The 22,125-nt window shown below is 39.3% G+C and overlaps 1 protein-coding gene across 1 annotated transcript in view; it reads left to right on the plus strand.

The window, feature by feature from the left end:
• Positions 1–22,125, plus strand: part of stau2 (staufen double-stranded RNA binding protein 2) — a 108,751-nt gene that overhangs the window by 884 nt on the left and 85,742 nt on the right. Inside the window, exons 2-5 of the mRNA XM_040044346.1 lie at positions 888–1,095; positions 2,539–2,669; positions 2,928–3,087; positions 5,522–5,657. Of these exons, the coding sequence (XP_039900280.1) occupies positions 897–1,095; positions 2,539–2,669; positions 2,928–3,087; positions 5,522–5,657 (626 nt within the window). The 5' untranslated portion in view covers positions 888–896. The remainder of the gene's footprint in view (positions 1–887; positions 1,096–2,538; positions 2,670–2,927; positions 3,088–5,521; positions 5,658–22,125) is intronic.

The following is a 22,125-nucleotide window of genomic DNA, read 5'->3' on the forward strand; positions in this document are numbered from 1 at the left end:
AAAATCAGATATGCAATATTTAAAAACCTGAATGTGCCATGTTCAAAGCTAGCATTTCATGCAGTGTCCAAGGGATGACACTGAATTTCTCCAAAACTCCAGGGGTTCAGCTCAGCTTTGACCTTTTGTTTTGACCTCTGTGGGGATGCTCAAAGTATTTCCTTCATTTCCGATCACTGTCTGCCACTTATTTGTGTGACTCAAAAGTGGGAGCCATTTTGGAGCAATTGTTTTTTATCTTATAGACTTTTTTTATCACCTTAATCATGATTTTGTTTTAGACAAAAACACACAGTAGCATATATGCTTATGTTACATAAATTACACAGTCACAGCCTGTGTACTGTGTCTAACTGCATTCTGCTAAATATTGCATGCATATTTTAAGAGATAAATAAATACTACAATTCATTCTGCTGTTTGATATTTGTTGACCCTTATTTGTTTGATAATGGGCTGTGTCCCTCAAAATGTGGTTTAATATAGATTGCATTGTTCAGGCTACAACCAGCGGATTCCTCCTTTTTGCCAGGGAGTTTTTTCAGCCGTAACATGAGCAAAGCTCCTTCAAATAAAGGTTCATTGTCTGGGTGTATTAGCTGCCAGTGGATCAGAATGTGAGATAGGCCTAGGGCTGTTCAGTTTGAAGTCTGTTCTCCAGGCTTAGCCCAGAGAAATCTGTCAAATGACATTTAGCTTTAAACTGTGCAAGTGCATTTGTGCTCAGATTCACAGATGCTTAATGCAGTATTGTGTACTGCTAGTTAATGAATATTGATTTTCTTCTATTTTTAAACTACTCAGTAGTATTTTTAAACTACTCAGTAGTTATTACAGTGTAGTAAGTGTATTTCTAACAAAAGCTTTCAAATTTGTTCTGCTTTCAGGAATAGAGCATGGCTCAAGTGAAAGTACAGACCTCAGCGCCCCTGGCTGGTCCTGGCCTCTCCCCTGGAGTCCCTCCAACGGCCATGGCCAGTCAAGGATCCCTGGGTCTGCAGCCCTCCGTCAATGGCACAGGCCCGGCCCCCACACCCGCCTGCCCTGCTCCTGCAGTCGGATATGGGGACGCCCCTGTGTCTGTCACACCGCCAGGTAGAATTTCCCCCAAGTTTGTCTTTAGGGGAAATTAGTTATTATTTTGCATCATGTGTGGAGTTGCTACTTATCTATGAAAACTAAAAACTGTTACAGTAGGTTAACAATTTTGCAAATAAAATCCCATCACCCACGGCAGTGGTTGGTATTTAACTACTTATCTGTAAAATTGTGTTATTAAATTTCTGCTTATTCAAAAAATAGAGTGTTGAAGGGCTAAAATATTTGATTCCTGGTTTCACTCTTGCAACAGGGGGCAATGTGATTTAAAAAAAACTACACATACGCACACAAACAAAAACACTGACTATTGGCTTTCCATGGCCAGTACATGCTCAGCGATCAATAGTTTCTGCGATTTCCAACAAATGATGGACTACATTTCATTAGTGTGTTTTCATTTTGGGGGATGATTCAGTGAGTTATTCTGTGAAAATTACATAACCTCAGTCATAATATATTATGACTCTATAATACTGATATAGATTTGAGACCTTAACAATGATTCATACAGACAACTGCGTGCATGATGAAGGTTATAGTTGTACCCAAGTGTACAATACAATGTGTGTGTTTGCATAGTTATTCTATAATAAAAAATTGACTTTAGGCAATTAGGTAACTGGCCTAAAGGGCTCTATCTCATGTTCCTTTTACTGCTCATTATTTCTCATGACCTAACCTAAATTCAGAAACGTTTCGGTACCACTGCTTCTTTAATAATGATTTAGGAACTGAATTTCTGCCAACACTTCCTGTCATATGTTAGCTATAATAATAATAATAATAATAATAATGGATTGCATTTATATAACACTTTTCGAGACCCTCAAAGCGCTTTACAATTCCACTATTCATTCACTCTCACATTCACACACTGGTGGAGGCAGCTACAGTTGTAGCCACAGCTGCCCTGGGGCAGACTGACAGAAGCGAGGCTGCCATATCACGCCATCGGCCCCTCTGGCCAACAGAGGGGTAGGTGAAGTATCTTGCCCAAGGACACAACGACTGAGACTGTCCGAGCCGGGGCTCAAACCGGCAACCTTCCGATTACGAGACGAACTGCCAACTCTTGAGCCACGATTGCTGCACTATAAAGCCAGTAGCTCACGGACTGACCACAACACGAAGGAAAAAACACTTTACAATATTGTCCTATAAACAGATTCATTTATTAGTTATTTATTAAGTGCTTGTTTACTGATTTTTCCCCTTAATTACATATAAAAATAAAACAAGTTTGCATTTTATTTGCAAGTTAGAAGTGTTCCAGTGGCTGTATCCGCTGCTAATATCTCATCCCTTGTCACTCAGTGGAAGTATCCAATTCTTATATTAAAAAATGATATTTGTTCATGAATATAGGTGGAAGAAGATGGATAGATGAGTGCTTTAGTTACCATGTTTTTAAATATGTCATCTTCTGATATGATTTAGGCCCGCCCCAGGAGAACATGGCAAACCCTAAAGAGAAAACTCCAATGTGTTTGGTGAATGAGTTAGCCCGTTTCAACAGGATCCAACCACAGTACAAGCTCCTCAATGAGAGAGGCCCTGCACACGCTAAGGTAAAAAAAAAGTTTTTCAGATGTAGCGTTATCATGTCAATATGGAATAATATTTAATAAATCTCAGGAGGTAGTTCAGTGTAATTCTTGTTTTGACACACATCCACATGTGCTAAGTAAATAAAGCATTTGCACTTTTTGTAATTAGTAATTAGTTATTGGCTGTGCTGAGAGCACCGAACTCCTGCCAAAAGTTCTGTAAGAAGGATATTGATAAAAATGTTGGGTAATGTCTTCCTCTCTGGGTGTCACTTCCAGATCTTCACCGTGCAGCTGACTCTTGGGGAGCAGGTGTGGGAGGCAGAGGGCACCAGTATTAAAAAGGCGCAACACTCCACAGCTGCCAAAGCACTGGCTGAGAGTGTCCTTCCCAGGCCAGCGCCCCGCTCCCCTAAAGCTGACATCAACAGTAACCCAGGTACTGCAGCCACAACTGAATTTCTTTTAACTGTTAAAAAAGCAAGTGGCTGGGAAGGATTACAATGAATTGCACCTTTTACTGTTTCTATGGCTATGCGTGTGATAGCTGCTATAGTTTCAAGAAGAATGTTTGAACCATTTGGAAAAAGCTGCAAAACAAGTTGATGCTTGGTTATAATCTGCTAAACTCTTAAAAATGGAGGTGTCTTTTTTTTACAGGAAACATAGACAGCACTCTATTCATATATTATTAGGTATTAAATTAATGATTAACACTGTATGTCTTATAGAAGAACTTAAATGTTAACTTGGGCTGTGGCTCAGCTGTAGCAGCAGAAAGAAGATATTGCCTTTAGATCCAGGGAGAATGAGGCCGCCAAGAAGGAGGTACTTTTACTCCCTGTTCATTAACTAAGAGTGTCAAGATTTCTCAAATCTTTGAGGGCAACAAAGCAGGTTTTCATCCTCCAAAAGTTTTACAGTATTTTTTAACCTTGTTGTAAGGAGGAATTTTTCTCAAGCTAAGCTTGTTTCTTTGGTCCACTGTTATCCTAAAGCACAATCCGGGCCTATCTTAAAGTTAGTTGCTAGCACTATGTCTAACATTTAAAAGCTTAACCTCTTCACTGATACTGTTTGAAGTTGGAATCATAGACCAGCAAATATTAAAGCTATACATTGCTTCTTACTTACTTCTTAGGATTATTGAGAGGCTGGAGCGTATCTGGGCTGTTGAAAGGTGAAAGACAGAGATAGACAGTCACACACACACTTGTAACAAATTTAGAATCACCGGTTAACCAAACAAGCATGTCTTAAGACTATGGGAGGAAGCCAGAGTACCCAGAGACAACCCACGCAGGCATAGTCACTACCATGCTTCCTGGAATAGCAAATACGCGCCAATAATCAAAAAGTTAAGAGTGTAACAGAGTGAAGATCAGATAAAAGGACACATTTTTTTCATCTTTTCTTCATTGGACTTACTGGCAGTTTAAAAGGCTGTAGTGAGTTACTGACTTGTGATGCTAGTGATACATGGATAAAAAGGTTAGGGTCCACATCCTGTGGACAAGAGTATCCAATGGAATAAATGGCAAATAAACAATGGATGAACTTGATAAAGCTGCTGCAGGGTCAGGTCTTGGGATTATACACTCCACTTTACTGTCAAACTGTTAAAATACTTCAGTGGAACAGAGCCATTGTCAAGAATAGGCTCACAGTTTTTAAAGTCTGGTCACCATATGAAACATCTTGTTGTAATTGTTCCATCTATTTTTACTGGTCATGGTAAAATCACTCCCTAGTTTCCACGTAGGAGATGAAAGACAAAATCTACAGTCATCTGTCTGTGCAAACATAAATTTTGCAGTTCATCTGACATAATATTAGACTCCAGCAGTTTACCCTAGATATTTGCAGACACGAATCAATCCTGTGCTTTTTTTTATGGCAGTTTGCTGTGAACAAGATCTAAAATTACGACAGCACTGTGAACATTTTTCAGTTTTTTAACCTGTTTACCAGAAGCAGTTTCATTTTCTTGCAGATGGTTAAAACCAAGTTTGTGCTGTTCATTTCTGTGTGCACACATCTGCAGGAATTTATAGTTAGCATTAAAGCCCATGCATTTACACTTCTAGTAGCTCGCCTTGTCTCATCCTCCTAAAATTGGAAACAATGTTTAGATTTTTTTAATTGAAACTCACTAATGTTCATTCATTTTAAAGTCTGGTGTTAAAATAAAAGTATGGATTGGATGTTAGCACACTGGATAGAACTAAAAAGTCCATTTACAGAGGAAGTTAATTTATACCTGTCTGTACAATCATGAACTTAAAGTGCAATGCATTTATGTACTTAGGGGGCATTTTGGTTTTTCATCTAAGTGACTTTTCTTCCCAGCATTGCTGCCAAGCAACTGGGAATATTCAGATAATTGATGTTCACGGAAACAACAAAAAAACAGTATAAAGTGTCTCAGTAAAACCTAGGAACAGGCTTACAGTTTATCACTAGCCAAATTAATACCACTAGTCTGGACTTACCTCCCTTGCCCTCTGCGACTTTGTAGTGGTAAAAGGCCCCAAAGCCAGGCTTTTAATGGGATTAAGAAAGTCCAAAAAATCCTGTGATAAATTATGCAACATCACTGAGAAGTGGTGGTATTAGTGGTGCATGCATCCTGGGGGTACTTTTTACTTAGAATGCAGTTTCACGTGGCAAATGTTAGGCTGCACAGTGCAGCTTTCTGCCTGTGTGTCTTTTCTAGAAAATATTTTGTTTCCATCTTTTTAGACTGCTTGGACCATTTTAAGCCATTTTGTTTGCTGCTGCCAGAAAAACAAGTTCACATCAGTGTTTATAAAAACCTCCCTGTCTTGGTTTTAATCTTTTCCGTGCTTGCATCTGCAATCTCACTCACACAGGCAGTATAACACCCACAGTCGAGCTGAATGGTCTGGCCATGAAGAGAGGGGAGCCGGCTATCTACAGGCCTTTGGATCCCAAGCCGATGCCCAACTACAGAGCCAATTACAACTTCAGAGGGATGTTTAACCAAAGGTGAGCTCCCAAAAATGAATGATTTGATTGGCTCAGCTGTTATTCATTTTAGTTTCAAAGCTACTTGCTGATTGGTTTATTGTTCAACCTTTAAGGGTGGGGGAAAATTATTCATGACAAGATGAGCTTCTTTTTTTTTAAGTAAAGTCTTTTATACTCACCTTTCGACCTGGAACCCCAACCAAAGTTAGATTTAGGTTTTCTTTGTTTTACCATCACTGCTGCATTGTTTGTAACAACATCACATGCTTGCTGATTCTAATGCAACAGCTTTTGCTTTATCCAACCACCAAGATTAGCATTTCTCTTTGTTGTGGGTGTCGATAATCTGCGGTAATATACAAAGGAAGAGAGGGTCTTTGACATTCATCTGACTTGGTGTGGACATGGTCTTGATAAATTTTAGATGATGTTTCTTTGATCCCAACTGGCTTAAATGTGTGTCAGGCATGGCTCTCCGCTCCATATGTTTTCTAAACTGATGAACGTGGTGCCCTCATGGGTTCCCTGTGCACTCTGTCTCTGTCAACTTTCTTTCGTTGTTTTTTCTGTGCTGGAGCCACCCGACCATTTCCTAAACTCTGTAAAAGTGCCACAGAGGTGCAATTAATGATCTCCTCTCCCCCAGGAGAGAAATGCTATGTAGGTCTGTGAATTTGCTGAGCTAATCCAGGTATACCCTGTTACTCCCAGTTAGGAAAACAATGGGAAATCTGTTTTCTGTTTTGGACAGTGCACAAATAGTTTGTTTGGTTTTTAGTTTTATCCCACAAGCGTATCTTCACAATTTTACTCAACTGTCAGCTTAGGATAAACATTACATTTAGTTATATTAATTAGTCTCCTAAATGCTATATTATTTTAAATACTGACATAGTTTGTGATTACAACTTAACAGAAGTTGAGTTATGCGGCTCCAAAGAGTGCACTGTTCCTAATAAAGTTAGTATTCATCTAGGATTGTTTGACATACTTGGTGTTATTTTCAGGACAAATTATAATCCCCTCAAGGTGGCAGTGTTTCCTCATGTAAAGTCCCATAACACTTCTTTCTAGGTGCCTAGTGAAGGCCTTAGATCCCATTTTGTAACCTGCAAGTTAGGAATGTGGTGAATTTATGAAAGCTTTTCTGTGTGTATGGGTTCAGTGTTGTAATCATAAGGATTTTAAATTAACATCTTCAATATTAAAGCACTAAGCAAAGTGAAATGTCATGAAGAAGAGATTTTTTTTCCATCTATATTTTTGTTCATTAATGTTATTAGGTGCAGCATTCTGCCATCAGTTCTGCTGAGCGCAGTTTATTTTTTAAAAGGTGTCAGTCAATCAGTTGCACTGTTGGGTAACCGAGTGTAGTCAGGAGACAGTCTAGCATCTGGCTCACATCTTCTACTATTTGATCCATGCAGGAGCAAACAGGGGTGAAAGATAAATGGGGTAGAGAAGAAAATCTGTTTTCCAGCATCTGTCTGTCAATGTCATATGTCACAGTGAGGAGACAGGCAGTATCTATTCCTCATGGCCTGTTTTGTTTTCTTATGGCACTGTGTAAAGGAAGCAGAAAGGGGGTTGGAGGACGTGTGTGTCTCAAACAGAAGTGACATAAGAAAGACATTTATTATTCCAAGGTCATTATGTTTCCATGAGGTCTCTTTCTTTCAGTGTAGTCAAGCCCCGATTAATGATAGTAAGACCTTCTGAATATGAATTCTCTTACTTAGATGACTAACTATGTGGCAGAGTGACAGGCCATATCCACAATCGGTCACCTTAATGATGGTGCAGGGAAACGAAGGTTTCCTCATGCCCATGCCCTTACCTATTATGATGAATAAGAGTGATCCAAAGTCATGTTGATGGAAAATCTGACCATTAAAAGGGCAGTCTGGCTATGATCTATCAGCGCGCTAATCACCGCCCAGACCAGTATTGATTCATTCAGAAAGTGCCCTGATGAGAAAATACAGCGATAATATGAAATGTACATTTATCAGAGTCTTAATGAATCTTATTTATGGCGAAGGACTTATGCATAATTCTTTCCCATCCAAGTCCATCTTTAAATCAGTGATTCATCTCTGCTATCATCCAGACGTGACCACACCATTGAACAACAGTGATCAGCTCACTCAGTCAGTTACTGAGCTGCTATGAAACGTGTGGAAATTTAGCCCGAGTGATTATGAAAAAAAATGATCACAGAATTGGAAAATATTTGTGTTATCATGAAATCTGGTTACATCAACCGTTTTCACGGACAACCCCTGTGTTATCATTGGAACACCTGATTCCAGTGAGTCATACTGCGCTCCTCCAGTTTATCCACGACGCTCCCAGCTTTCCTCCTGCTGCTCTGATCTCAGGGGGGCGGGGCGCCTGCATCCTGCATTCTGTCAGAGTTGGAATTTGGATAGGACTTTCCCTGTTAGAGCAAAGCTTAGCGGCCTGAAGCCGCCTACCTCCTCCCAGTCCTCATTTGGTTATGACACCAACATCATGTCTGTTGGAAGAACAGTGGGCTGAAATACTGGGGGTGCTTTGCACTGTGACATTTCCTCCTGTGATGATGTTCAGATACTACGCTGGCCATTACTGCTTTCTCTGTAGGAAACTGAGAGGAAGAGTGACTCACCTTTACTGCTGAAAATTCAGTGCCTGTTTTATATTATATTGGCCAGTCTGCTGTATGTAGGAGAATAAGTAAAGACCCAATTTGCTTTGGTTTGTAAAGCATTTTTAGATCAACTGTGAGAAACATTACTGTTTATTAAATCTCTACTTGTATTGAGAAACCCACAGATACGTTTTAGTGGCCTCTAGCTCATTGGATGGATGTAGTGGTTCGATGTCATTGCTCCTACTGACCTTGGTTCCAGTCACAGCAGGCACTTGTTTTCAGTGGAATAACTTTGATAAATCCACTACATTTTATCCATTTTGCAGTTAGTGAGCATTGAACATAGAGCATTTAGCAGATAAAAGGGGGCTTGAATAATACTGAGCCTACACTGAGGGTTAAATGGGATGTCTCGTGTGTTTGGTTTCAGGGTTGAGTACATGGGTGCACATCAGCAATAATTACAGGGAATGCTTTTACACATAAAGGCCTGCTTTGAATATATTGGTGGACTTATGATAAAAATAATTTGAAGTGTTATACAATACATAAAATTACATGAAATCAGGAAGGGCAGAATATTTATATTCACTATTAATGCCACTGGGTTATTTGTACCAGTGTCCCCCTTTGAATAGTCCCGCAGAGAGTTCACTTATAGCTCAAATATCCCAACTAAACTAATGAACTATTTATAAGGGCAAAACAAAAAAAGAAAAAAAAAACAATTAAGTGAAAATTCTTTATATTCATAAATCATCCAAATAATTTTTATGGTATAATAAAATCCATTTTCATTTTTAATAGGCTGCTTGCTGCTGTGTTTTGTTAGTCACTTTGATGATTAGAGAGGTTACATCTGCATGTTGTTTTTGAAACGCCTCCCTGTACACAATGATGCCACTGCTAAGATGATCTGCGTGGGAGCATAAACAAAAAAGACTAACTCATGGTGAATTAAAAAATCATCCTCAGGATGGTTGCTATAAAAAGATGGTTTATTCTGTGATGCTTTGTATGACGCTAACCTCTTTCGGGTAAAAAGAGTACATCTTCGAGTGTTATTTACTGTTCTTGTTCTTTATGCTGTAAGAACAGTAAGAATGCTGTTGTTCTCACTGTTCTTGATCAGTTGTACCTCCATGTCCACAATTTATTATAAGTAGACTACAGTACTTGAACATATTTAAAATGTATGCAAAACTTTAGCTTTGGAGGTGCTCATATGGATCCTGCTGCTGTATGATGCTTAAAGGTATGTAATTAACACAGAAGAAAGACTCCTACAAACAACTGGAGGGAACAAATTTAACTTTAGGTCCTGTGAAAAATTACATTCAGGGTTTACAAATATATCAGGTATAATTTTATATTTTTTGGTCTATACACAGGCCTCAATAAATGCTGCATATTCCTCAATTGTTGAATGTCACATCATGTAAAGGGTTAATCGCATTACAATTGTGCTCCAGACTTGGTCTGTAGCTGTATGGAAATGTCAGTGTAAAATCACTTTCATGTAAGAACTATAAGAAGAGACAGTTGCAATGGAAGGATATTTGAGTACCCTTCCCATGCCTTCAGGAAAACGGTATAACATCAAACAGCAATGACAGCAGCACAGACACAAAGGGCGCACACAGACACACAGGTGTACTTTGTCATCTACATTTCTAATTGGGGCAACCTGTCCCATTGAAAAGGCAAATCTGCCCATGAGCGCTTTTTTATATTCAACATTTCATGTCATCTCCTCTACTGTGGAGGTATTAGATATCCTCCGAGGTTCCCTTTGCACACACAGTCATCTTTTTTTCACTCACTTTCTCCCACTCAGGTTTATTTTTCTGTAGTGCTCTCTGGCCAATTGGGCTTTGTAGTCTCAAACGGCCTAATCGGGACACTGTGTGCTCTTTTGTCCAGTAAGGCATTACAGATACAGTTTTCTTGCCCATCCAAACCCCCCAAGGTAAACTTCAGAGGAGTTACTCCTATTGCATTATTCCTTAAAAATTTTCCACATATTCGTGTGTGTCTCTAAATCATAAATTACATAAGTAGATAAATTAACATTGGCGGAAATCCAGTCTAAAGGATAACATGTCTTAATTGCATAAATGGGTGTAAACTCATAAAGCAGTGTTTTATTGAAGAGACTGGGGGTGGAGGAGTGAAATACAGATCCAACATAAACAAATGCTTGGAATGATTTGTGCTCAGCAGACTCACTGACAAAGAAGTCTGGGCTCTCCTTTCATCTCCTCTCTTCTGAGTGGATTTTCTTGTTTGTGTATCCCTGTGTGTCCTCCTCTCCTCCTTTTCTTTCTTGATGCATTGAATTTAAAAATGGAACTGAGGCCATGATGTACAAAGTAGGCTAAATCAGTGGAATCACCTTTCATAATGCTGCCTTTTAGGATGTTTGTCAGGGGGAGTCAGAGGACTAAATAGGCATTTTTACAAAGAACTGACGTCTGTGCATTTTTCGCAAAAATAACACTTGAATCTCTCCTCAAGAAATTGTGCACTTTGCTGCAGCACTCAAAGCGATTAGCCTTACCTCCTTAGTTGCTGTGCAATATCAGTACTTTGCAGTAAACATCTGTCAAGAGGAATGGTTGACGTTCCTGGCTGTTTGCTGAGTAATTTGGATCGCTCTTTATTTAGGGCATTAGACACCAGAACCACATAACACGCATCATAACATCTGCACCCATTGTTGGCATGGTTCATCACGGGTTAATGCACATCAGCTCATAGGGACACATTACTGTCCTACTTTCTGGTGCTGCAGAGTATTAACAGCAGCAATTTCATTATGTTCACCCATTATGTCTGTAAATTGGAGTGCACCTAGTGTAGTCTCCAGAAAAACTCCTGTAGTTTTTTGTGATCTCATTTAGACTGTTAGATTATTTCTTAAACATTGCCACCAGGATACGGATTGGCAAATTGCACTTAAAGGTGTTATACCTGTAAGAAGTGTTTCAACCGTTTTGTAGATAGACATTTCCAGTTTAGTTTATATTTCAGGGCTACACCCAGATGTTCTAACCTCAGTCGTTGTAGGCGGATAGGTTCCTGTTTCTGGGAAAACAGATTCAAAAGTTTTTTAAACCACATTTTGAACGAGGTCCACATCACAATCATCATTCTGCTGCAGTTGGATCCGTCACTGGAAGATGTGACGAAGATTACAGAAATATCACAAATCTATTACAAATTTATCCTTGGTTTACTTTGAATTGAATAAAGCCAGCAGCAGACACACGGTTGAAATATGCATCTCCCCCTTTTTAGGAACTGTCATCTTGCATCATTATAATTTTCTTCAGAGCGTGCAAAGTCAAAACAGAGTTTGTTTTTTAAATGATTCTGCATTTCTTCTTTGGTGGTCCTACAAGTGGAATCATATCATCCAGTCTTTATTTTACATCCTGTACAATAAGTAATTGACACTGTGTTTCTTTCTCAGCATAAGCAAACCACAGTTCAGCCAAAAAAAGGGGAAAAAAACACTTTTAAGCACACATCAGCAGGATATTTGCTTGTTTAAACAGCTTTGTTCTCATCTGGTTGAAAGACTCAAAGAGCAGTAAGCAATAAAGAGAAATAAATAGTATTGCCTAGAACATTGCCTTTGTCGATAAATTAACTAGTTAGCCTGCTGCTAAATCACTAAATTTGCTATTTTTTATTTCTTTATTAGTTGTATAGTATGCAAATATTCATACATACTGTCTCCTATCTGATGCCTGGAGCACTCAATTAGAGTGCTTCATTAATTTTTAGATGCATTAAATGGCAAAAATTGTGCTGCATATTGCTTTAGAGATGTTGGTATAAAAATACAAAGTAAAAACTGTGACAGGCATAATGGCTGACACAGAAACCACATCGTAATAATCTGGCCATAAGAAATTCGTAGTATTTATTTTCAGAAAATGGCATGAGATTTTTTTTTTTAAACAAAGCAATTAGTTTTTCCCTTTTAATGACAATGAACATAAAACAGCAGGTCTCAAAGTAATATTCTTAATGAGGACAGAAGGCTCTGATTTTATGCTGATCCTCAGCCAGCCATTCCTCTCAGTCAGCCAAGACTTAACAATTGGCACTAAAAGGGCACAGGGGCTAAGAACTGTTTCTTGCTATGTCACATAAATGCACAAGTGGTATAATTGGTTTGCGCACACTGGCACAGTCTTCTGTGCTTAAGAAGTCAGAATTATTCACGCGATGCCTGTTTTCAGTCAGATTATTAACGAATAGACTATTTTCCAGTGGTTGCTTTTATTACTAACCTAATGAAATCAAGCCTTGTTTTTTGTTTTACTCTAGCACATTAATATTTTTCCCTGGAGTATGCTACCTGTCAGTTTCGCTACTATAAATGATACTATCATGTATGGAAACAGTACTTAATGCACCACTGCAGCTCAGCAATAGAGCGGGCAGGACCTACACACAGCTGTGATGGGAGTACAAGGAGGGCACCAAGACAGCACGCTGATTACAGAGCATGCACAAAGAGAGCTTTAATCTCTTGTAGAAAATGAAAACCACAACAGTAAAAACAATGAACACTGTCATTTTTGACAATTTAATTAAAATAAGTCATGAAAGCTTTGGTTTATGCACAGCGCCTGTTCGTTATTCCAGATTAATATCTTCTGTCCTTAAAGTCGGTGATTTGAGTTGTCCATAAGAGACACCAGCTGTCTGCAGTACAAAGACACAGCCATGCATTACACTGGAGGAATATGAGGGAGGAAATAGATTGCTCCCATGGTGAGCTTTAATGAAAATCTACAGAATGTAAGGTTTAGTTATATTAAATCTCTGATTTAATGCAACGGAGAGACAAACCAGTCGATGAATCTTGAACAAAAATCTATGGGAAAATTTTATGTCACTGAATGTGGCAGTTCTTGTGACATATTCCACCCCTTCCCCCCAAAAGCCAGTCATCTGCAGAACCTAGAAGCACTAGCCAATCATCTTGGCGTCGTGAAGCATTCTACATTCGCAGTAGAAGTTCAACCTATGGGGCAAAAAAGCTTTTTGAACCTTATTGTGATGGAAAGTCACCAAGACTATTAATTGTTTCTTATCAGAGTTTACTGGTGACTCTACATGGACAGCTTTTTCTCTCCCAGTTATAATGAAATCTGCCGTTATGGCTCCGTCAAGGGCTAAGAGTGGCAAGACTAGCTTTTAAGGGATGCTAAATGAACTATAAAATGAGAGCTTCAGTCTTAGGTCGACACTTTATTTTACTAAAGTTCTCTCACTGGACACCTGAGTGATTTGACACGTTGTTGTGTGTTTGATGTTTTTATATTAAAATGCCACGAGATTCTAAATTCTATAACACTAAAGGCTTGACAGCAAATCTGTTTATCTCTGTCACAGTTGCCTAATGGAACCACTCACTGAGTAACACTTATTGTGGCTTTTGTGAAACTGACACAGATCCTACACACACTCTCTCTCTCTCCCATTATTCCTTTCTGTTTCTGTTTGTGCTTTCAAAAACCTCCCTTTGTCTATATAGTATTAAAAACAAAATCTAAAGCCAGACATTGTTTTAAGCTACATTTTCAAGCCCCTTAACCAAAAGCTTATTTTTCATTTGTATAGATTTAGATGGGTTATAAATTGGTGTTAGGGAATAAACAAATGCTTTCCATTGACACTTTCAAAGCTCTGGGTGGTCTTTGGCTGTCACTGTCTTTGTCTAATGATCAACATAACAGAGAGCATTTATGCATACTGGACACTTTAGTGGGTACGCCTTGCTAGGTCTATGTTGGACCTCCTTTTCCTTTCAGAACAGTCTTAATTCTTCATGGCTTCAACAAGGTACTGGAAACAGTCCCCATTTTGCTCCATGTTGATATGATAGCATCACACAAGCACTATTTTACCACATTACCTAGAAGTGCTCTATTTGATTGAGAGGCCAAAATGTTCCAAGAAAATATCCCACTCTACACCACCAGCAGCAACCTGAACCATAAATACAAGGTAGGATGGATCCATGCTTTTATTTTGTTTACGCCAAATTCTAACCCTACCATCTGAATGTTGTGGCAGAAATCAAGACTCGTCAGACCAGGCATCGTTTTTCCAGTCTTTGTCCTGCTGTGCTCTTCTGCTGCTGTAGCCCATCTACATCAAGCTTCAACCTGTTGTGTATTTTGAGATGCTCTTCTGCATACTTTGGTTGTAACAAAGGGTTTTTTGAGTTACTGTTGCCCGTCTTCTGTGGTCAGAGCCTCAGTTGTGTGCCTGATATAACCATATTAATAATAGCCACTCTTAGTGACATCAGACAGAGCCCAAAGTATCAAAACTTGTAGAAACTTTGGCTTCTATATGTTGATCCATTGATCAACATCCATCCATCGCATCCATCTGTATAACAGTATATATGGGAGAAAAAATAACCCTGAATTACCCAGCGGTTTTAGATGCATTGCAGATCCCCCTTAAAGAACTTGAATATATAATAAAAACGTCTGTAGTGTTTCATACAAGTTATTAACAAAAGAAGACATTGGCCATGGACATATTTGAGTTAAGCACCCATAATCTTTGTTTTTGAGTTTCATGTACAGGGGGCTCCAGAAATCATGCTTAATGAGCAATTAGAGCCAAAAAAATACTTTCATTTGGAACCACTCCTCGAACATCACACTGGATCAGCTTCTCCCATGTGGATTAGTGGTTTGTAACCTCAGACAGGGTCCAAAGAAATCTTAATACACAACCTAACACCATGACACTAGATGTTTTGAAAACTGTGTTTACTTGACAACATGGGCTATTTTCCTCACACCGCTTTGTATTTTGCATGTGCAATCGCGTGAGGCTGAAGGGAAGGAGAGCAATCAATGATGGACACAGGGAATGAAGTATGGAAGTTGGGAGGGAGAGAAAACAAGTAAAGGTCTGGCAGGAGTTTGGAAGAAAATGCAGCTGGTGGAAGAATGAGTCTGTCCAAGTTTTTGTATTTTTTTCCCCCCAGATCTCTGTCACCCTTTTGCTTCCAGTGCAGTCCCATCCCCCTTCAAAAGCTTAGTGTGTGTGTGTAAATGTGGTTCCATACATACCGCTATTCATGTTTGTATGTGTGGTTAGCAGATCTTGGTATTAAAGCTCAGTGACCCTGGAAGACAAGTAGGCCAGTACCCTCCCTCATTCATGCTCTGTCATTTATCTGTGTCTGATTAGCCCACTTTTTTCTCATTGCAGCATTTTGTTGTAGCAGAATTGTTACCTTTTCATCCCATGTATAAGAGGAACACATAAACGATGCTTTACTTACTTTAAAGCTTTTGGTAGATGGGCTAAATGGAATGGGTCTCAGTATTTTTCCTTTGTTAAAACAGAGCTTTTTTGATTTTCCTTATTTTCTGTCATGACTCTTATAATCATTAATGCTCAAGTTATAAAAATAACAACATCAATGAACGTGCAAGTGATCTTTGATCTTAAAAATGCTCTAATGTTGAGTTTCAGGAAGTTTTTTCGAACCCTTTCTCCCAGTGATGTCAGTGAGAGTAGAGAGGGCCCATTATGGTCGCCACATTGGTTGTTTTGTGAGCCAACTGTGACATCACCACAGCCCTGCCACCATTTATACAGCCACCGAGGGCGCTCCAGACTTGCCGCTGTGAGCACAGAGGCCCCATCCACCTCCTGTTGAAACCTTCTGTTTGAGAGGGGCATCCAGTCAGATGAAAGCTGGCTAATAAGGAAGGTGAAGGATATAAAAGAGCTGGTTTCAAATAGTGGATGAAGCGAGTGTCTTTGTAAAGATCCACTTTGAGTTAAATAAGGTTTATTTTGAACTGTGAGTGAAGCAAAGCTACATTATTAGAGTCTAAGAATTATTCTGGAAATGAGCGTAATAGATTTCTTTCAAATCTGTAAAGCCCATCTTTGCTCTCACAATAGCTTTAACTCATCATGTCAGAGATTCCACAAGTTGTTGTAAATATTCTTTCTGGTGAATACTGACTTGACAGCGTCACTTCCTTTCTTCGGAGTCATCAGCTGCATTTTCATGCTGTAAATCTTTTTTGTCTGCCATGTCCCAAAGGGCTTCTTTTGGATTCAGATTCTGGACTAAACTCATTGCCTTGTGAAATTTATGACACCGGTGTGAGGAAAACAGTTTTCCTTTCAAGCTGTAGTGCAATTTAATATTAAAAGTAGTAATTTCAAGATGGTAAAGAAGTGAGAAGGTGATGCAACTTCTATTTAAACTCAAAACCATGATGATTGGTATTAAGGGGCTCATAATTTGCCACATAAATATTTCGCTCACCATTAATCACCACTTCCACCATCTTGTATTAATCTTATATTAATGTTTTGTTCTGCACTGTTTCCACTGAAAGTTATGAAGTGTACTTCCTATAAGAGGGCTGGGGGCATGGGGCGCACCAAATTAGGCTTTGTTAGTCAAACATGTTTGAAGAGAGTACGGGTCATCTTGTCTTAGCCGTCGACCAACAGCTGATTTAGAGCTTTTGTAGTAAAAAGACTTTTGTTAGAGAAAAAAATACTCTAATGTGAAATGTGACCTATGACACCATACTGATACTGGCTAAAAATACTTTATCCCATGCAATACATGTTTTTTTAACCATAGTGTAGTGGTTAACACATTCAGTTAACACACAAAGGACGTGTGTCTCCTCCCTGCTTCAAGACCGGCCTAAATATTTATGCCAAATCACTAATATAGATCCATCTACTGTTGCGACCCCTTAGAAATAAGAGACCAGCCAAAGGAAGCTTTTTTAAAAGCATATTTTAAAGAACATGTGTGTTATATTTAAGATGCATAATCAAATGAACCCAGCAGCATAGATCTATGCCCAACTGTAAAAATGTTTTCAGAGCAACAGCTCAACACAGAATCAAATCTGCAAAAAAAACCCAACAAATTCGTCTTTCCACTGTAAATGCGTTCATTTATATGCAACATGCACTTTTATATAACAAATGATATTGTTGCGCTATATTTTCAAATAACTGAAGAACAGTTGAATGACATCATGATAGTGGAGTGTTTCTGAGGTCATGCTTACCTTTTTGTTTTTTCTCTTTCTGCCATCTCTATAAGTCCTTGAGCCATCTTGAATTACATTATTGATAATATTGATTTTTATTTATTTATTTATTTATTTTTACTGACTGTGCAGAATTGATTTGATTAATTTGGATGATGGGTCTCGTATATTTAATGATGCCTAACTTGAAAAATGAAGGCAAGGAAAACTAGCTTTAAGTGTGATACATTTTTATTAAATTTCCTGTGGTAAAGGCTCTCTGACAGTGGTATTTTTCTCTGTGTGAGTGTGTGAACATATCGTTAGTGTAAGAATTTACAGATTTACAGGCAATGAAAACAAGTCTGTTACTGTGAATATAAATATACTGAGAAATAATAAAAATGTCAAGGTAGAGGCTGAGAAATCAGCTCATTTAGGAACATATTTAACATATACGGTAACGATTTAGAAAGGAAATACTTTTCATGCAACTAAAAATGGTTTCCAGCTCACAATGTCACACTGTCATTTTTAGTGATAATTAATACGCCAAATGTCCAATTTCCCAGCAGGCCTGTGTGTGGCCTTGGAAGGAAAAAAACTAGAACCTTTGAGTGTATCTGTCTCTTTGTATGTTCAGACATAAGTCTTTGAATGATTAAGATGAAAAAGTAATATCACATGGCCAACATCAAAGAGAGCCGCAGGGAAGGTTGTGCCTTCAAAGTCAATTTCATTACTCACTGCTAAACATTGATGAGTTACCATTTGATTGAGCTGCAGCATTTGGGTTTTTTTTTCCCTTGAGTCATAACTAGATACGCACATGCACTCATCTGCGTCATCAGCCGACACAATTTTTGTTTTTTTAAATAGTTTTTCTCTTCCTTTTGAGAATTTTCCAAACATTCCCTCAGATGTTCTGGTTCAATTTGCTCTCTGTAGCAGTAATAACAACAAAAATAATGATTGATAACACAGACCATGCTGGTTTAGCTGAGGTGTTTCTCTTTCAAGCACTAATGTGATTTTCCTGCCGTGTGTGTGTAATTTTTTCGGAGTGTATATGTGCTCGCCTGTGTTCTTGGCTTACTTGCTTGTGTGTAAGCCACTACTTTCCCACGTTGTGGAGTCGAGTCTCCCACAGGCATCCCTCCATGTCCCCCTCTCTCTCTTCTCCCTTTCTTTTCTTTCCCTTTCTTCTTCTCTCCTTCAGTCTCACTCCTCTCTCTCTTTCTTACCCCTCTTTCTGTTCTTCTCTGCACCTGTATTCAGCGCTTCAGCCCCAGCTGCTCCCGTCTCAGCTCTGCGCTTTTGGCTGGAGCCCATGTTGCACTTGGCATGTCCTCTGAGACCCTGGGGCCACACTTGACGTGTGAGGGCCAGACAGGCCCCCGCCCAGGGAAGGCCCCTGTGGCCAGAAGTTGAGAGCAAACGAATGAGAGGAGGCCTGTGGGCTGGAGAAAGACCTGCTGGAATTCTGGGAGCAATATGCTGACTCATTCTTAGGCCTGCTGAGCAAGACATTAAGAAAATTCAAGACAAAAAAGGGAAAAAAGGGAGGAGATTTTAAAAAAGAAGCAATGTGTAACTATAACAGATACAGTGGGGCAAAAAAGTATTTAGTCAGCCACCGATTGTGTAAGTTCCCCCACTTAAAATGATGACAGAGGTCAGTAATTTGCACCAGAGGTACACTTCAACTGTGAGAGACAGAATGTGAAAAAAAATTCCATGAATCCACATGGTAGGATTTGTAAAGAATTTATTCGTAAATCAGGGTGGAAAATAAGTATTTGGTCAATAACAAAAATCCAATTCAATACTTTGTAACATAACCTTTGTTGGCAATAACAGAGGTCAAACGTTTACTATAGGTCTTTACCAGGTTTGCACACACAGTAGCTGGTATTTTGGCCCATTCCTCCATGCAGATCTTCTCGAGAGCAGTGATGTTTTGGGGCTGTCGCCGAGCAACACGGACTTTCAACTCCCGCCACAGATTTTCTATGGGGTTGAGGTCTGGAGACTGGCTAGGCCACTCCAGGACTTTCAAATGCTTCTCACGGAGCCACTCCTTTGTTGCCCGGGCGGTGTGTTTTGGATCATTGTCATGTTGGAAGACCCAGCCTCGTTTCATCTTCAAAGTTCTCACTGATGGAAGGAGGTTTTGGCTCAAAATCTCACGATACATGGCCCCATTCATTCTGTCCTTAACACGGATCAGTCGTCCTGTCCCCTTGGCAGAAAAACAGCCCCATAGCATGATGTTTCCACCCCCATGCTTCACAGTAGGTATGGTGTTCTTGGGATACAACTCAGTATTCTTCTTCCTCCAAACACGACGAGTTGAGTTTATACCAAAAAGTTCTACTTTGGTTTCATCTGACCACATGACATTCTCCCAATCCTCTGCTGTATCATCCATGTGCTCTCTGGCAAACTTCAGACGGGCCTGGACATGCACTGGCTTCAGCAGCGGTACACGTCTGGCACTGCGGGATTTGATTCCCTGCCGTTGTAGTGTGTTACTGATGGTGACCTTTGTTACTTTGGTCCCAGCTCTCTGCAGGTCATTCACCAGGTCCCCCCGTGTGGTTCTGGGATCTTTGCTCACCGTTCTCATGATCATTTTGACCCCACGGGATGAGATCTTGCGTGGAGCCCCAGATCGAGGGAGATTATCAGTGGTCTTGTATGTCTTCCATTTTCTGATGATTGCTCCCACAGTTGATTTTTTCACACCAAGCTGCTTGCCTATTGTAGATTCACTCTTCCCAGTCTGGTGCAGGTCTACAATACTTTTCCTGGTGTCCTTCGAAAGCTCTTTGGTCTTGGCCATGGCGGAGTTTGGAGTCTGACTGTTTGAGGCTGTGGACAGGTGTCTTTTATACAGATGATGAGTTCAAACAGGTGCCATTCATACAGGTAACGAGTGGGGGACAGAAAAGCTTCTTACAGAAGACGTTACAGGTCTGTGAGAGCCAGAGATTTTCCTTGTTTGAGGTGACCAAATACTTATTTTCCACCCTGATTTACGAATAAATTCTTTACAAATCCTACCATGTGAATTCATGGATTTTTTTTCATATTCTGTCTCTCACAGTTGAAGTGTACCTCTGGTGCAAATTACTGACCTCTGTCATCATTTTAAGTGGGGGAACTTGCACAATCGGTGGCTGACTAAATACTTTTTTGCCCCACTGTATGTTATCTTTAATCATTTTGAAAAGAAATTCATGGGGAAAAGGTGTAATGCCAAGTGAGTCATGTTGTTACACAAAGAGGTTCATGATTGTGACATTTGTTCAGATGCTTTGGATTGAGCTGTAATGTCAACAAACTCCAGGAACCTGTAACAGAAGTCTAACTTGTGAGTGTATAAAATGTTTTTTAAACCCTAATCTGTGGCACAATCAGCCAAATATTTATACATTTTATCAAGTTTCATTGGTGAGTCGTGAAGTGTTGAAGTCAAAGTTATGCCTCTCCCACTCATTTCTTGTTAACTTGAACTAATCTCTCTGAAATGTTACCAAGATGGTTGCCAAATGGCTCGAATTTCTTCTAGGAGACCTTTGTGATGCTGTAAGTAATGAACGAATGTTTTTATTGAACACTGTAAAACAATTATCAGTGTTAATCTTAATGAAGTCTTCAAGTTAGATTTTATTGTTGATTCTTAATTACATAGGCACTTGATGCAGTTTCCATCAGTTATGGCAAAATTGGAATTTCCAAAGTAATAACATCTTGGAACAAGGCAGGAGTCGATGAAGAATTTAAAAGTAAGAGCATGTTTGTCACTACGTCAAACACTTGGCCACAACTGTCCACAGTGAATTGTTTTTGACTAAGAAGGTACTTACGGTTACTCCCATGTTTCCCCAAGAGATCACCAACGTGGATGGATCCTAATATTTAATTTGGCACAGGTTTTGATGCCAGTTGCTCTTCCTCACCAAACCCAACCATTTATTCGAGCTACTGGCACTAGCACAGTAACTTTTTAAAAAATGTGTCTCCTCCCTATCTTAAACTGGGGAACGTTTGCAAGTAAGGTGAATTTTTAATGATGACACGGTGGAGCCACTGTAATTTTTGAGATTAAATCCCTGAAAAATATCTAATCCCCAAAAGAAACTGAAATAAAAATGAACTGAACTGAACTGAACTGAGGCCATGATCCCCATATTGTGAACCCCAACTCATATTGTGTATATGGTAAATTTCAGTATGTTGTTAGCATTGTGATGTTATCATTAGCTTAGTGCTCCACTGTTGGAAGCTGCTAGCATGGCAGCTCTTTGTGTTGTTGTACTGTACGACACTAGATAATAAATTAATGATAACATAAGGCCTTGATACCTTTTCATTTAATAACGTGCATGTGTGCAGTTTGTTGAGACAGAAACTGCAAAAGTTTCCATTGCACGCTGATTTTCCTGTCCAGCATCATCAAGCTTCTTGGGTTTCCCCAAATTCCCACACGCACCCAATCAGTTATTTGGACTATGACACCAAGTGGGATGTTGCTCTATAGAAATGTGAACACAGAAAAAAGGAAAGCTGTATATCTCTAAAGGCAGTTTCAGTTTTCTACAACTAGTCGTTGTACAAGACAAAGATGTCACTGTATTTACTTAGTATAGATATAAAAGGTTACGAAAAAATTAAATACAGTTTGGGAACCAGACTCGAGTCAAGACCCATTTCCATAAATCTTAACTGCTGCTATCCATTTGTGTCGACCACATATGGTGTCTGTATGTCCTCATGA

Source organism: Simochromis diagramma, unplaced genomic scaffold (assembly GCF_900408965.1).
Source record: "Simochromis diagramma unplaced genomic scaffold, fSimDia1.1 OVJJ01000602.1, whole genome shotgun sequence".
Taxonomy (NCBI): domain Eukaryota; kingdom Metazoa; phylum Chordata; class Actinopteri; order Cichliformes; family Cichlidae; genus Simochromis; species Simochromis diagramma.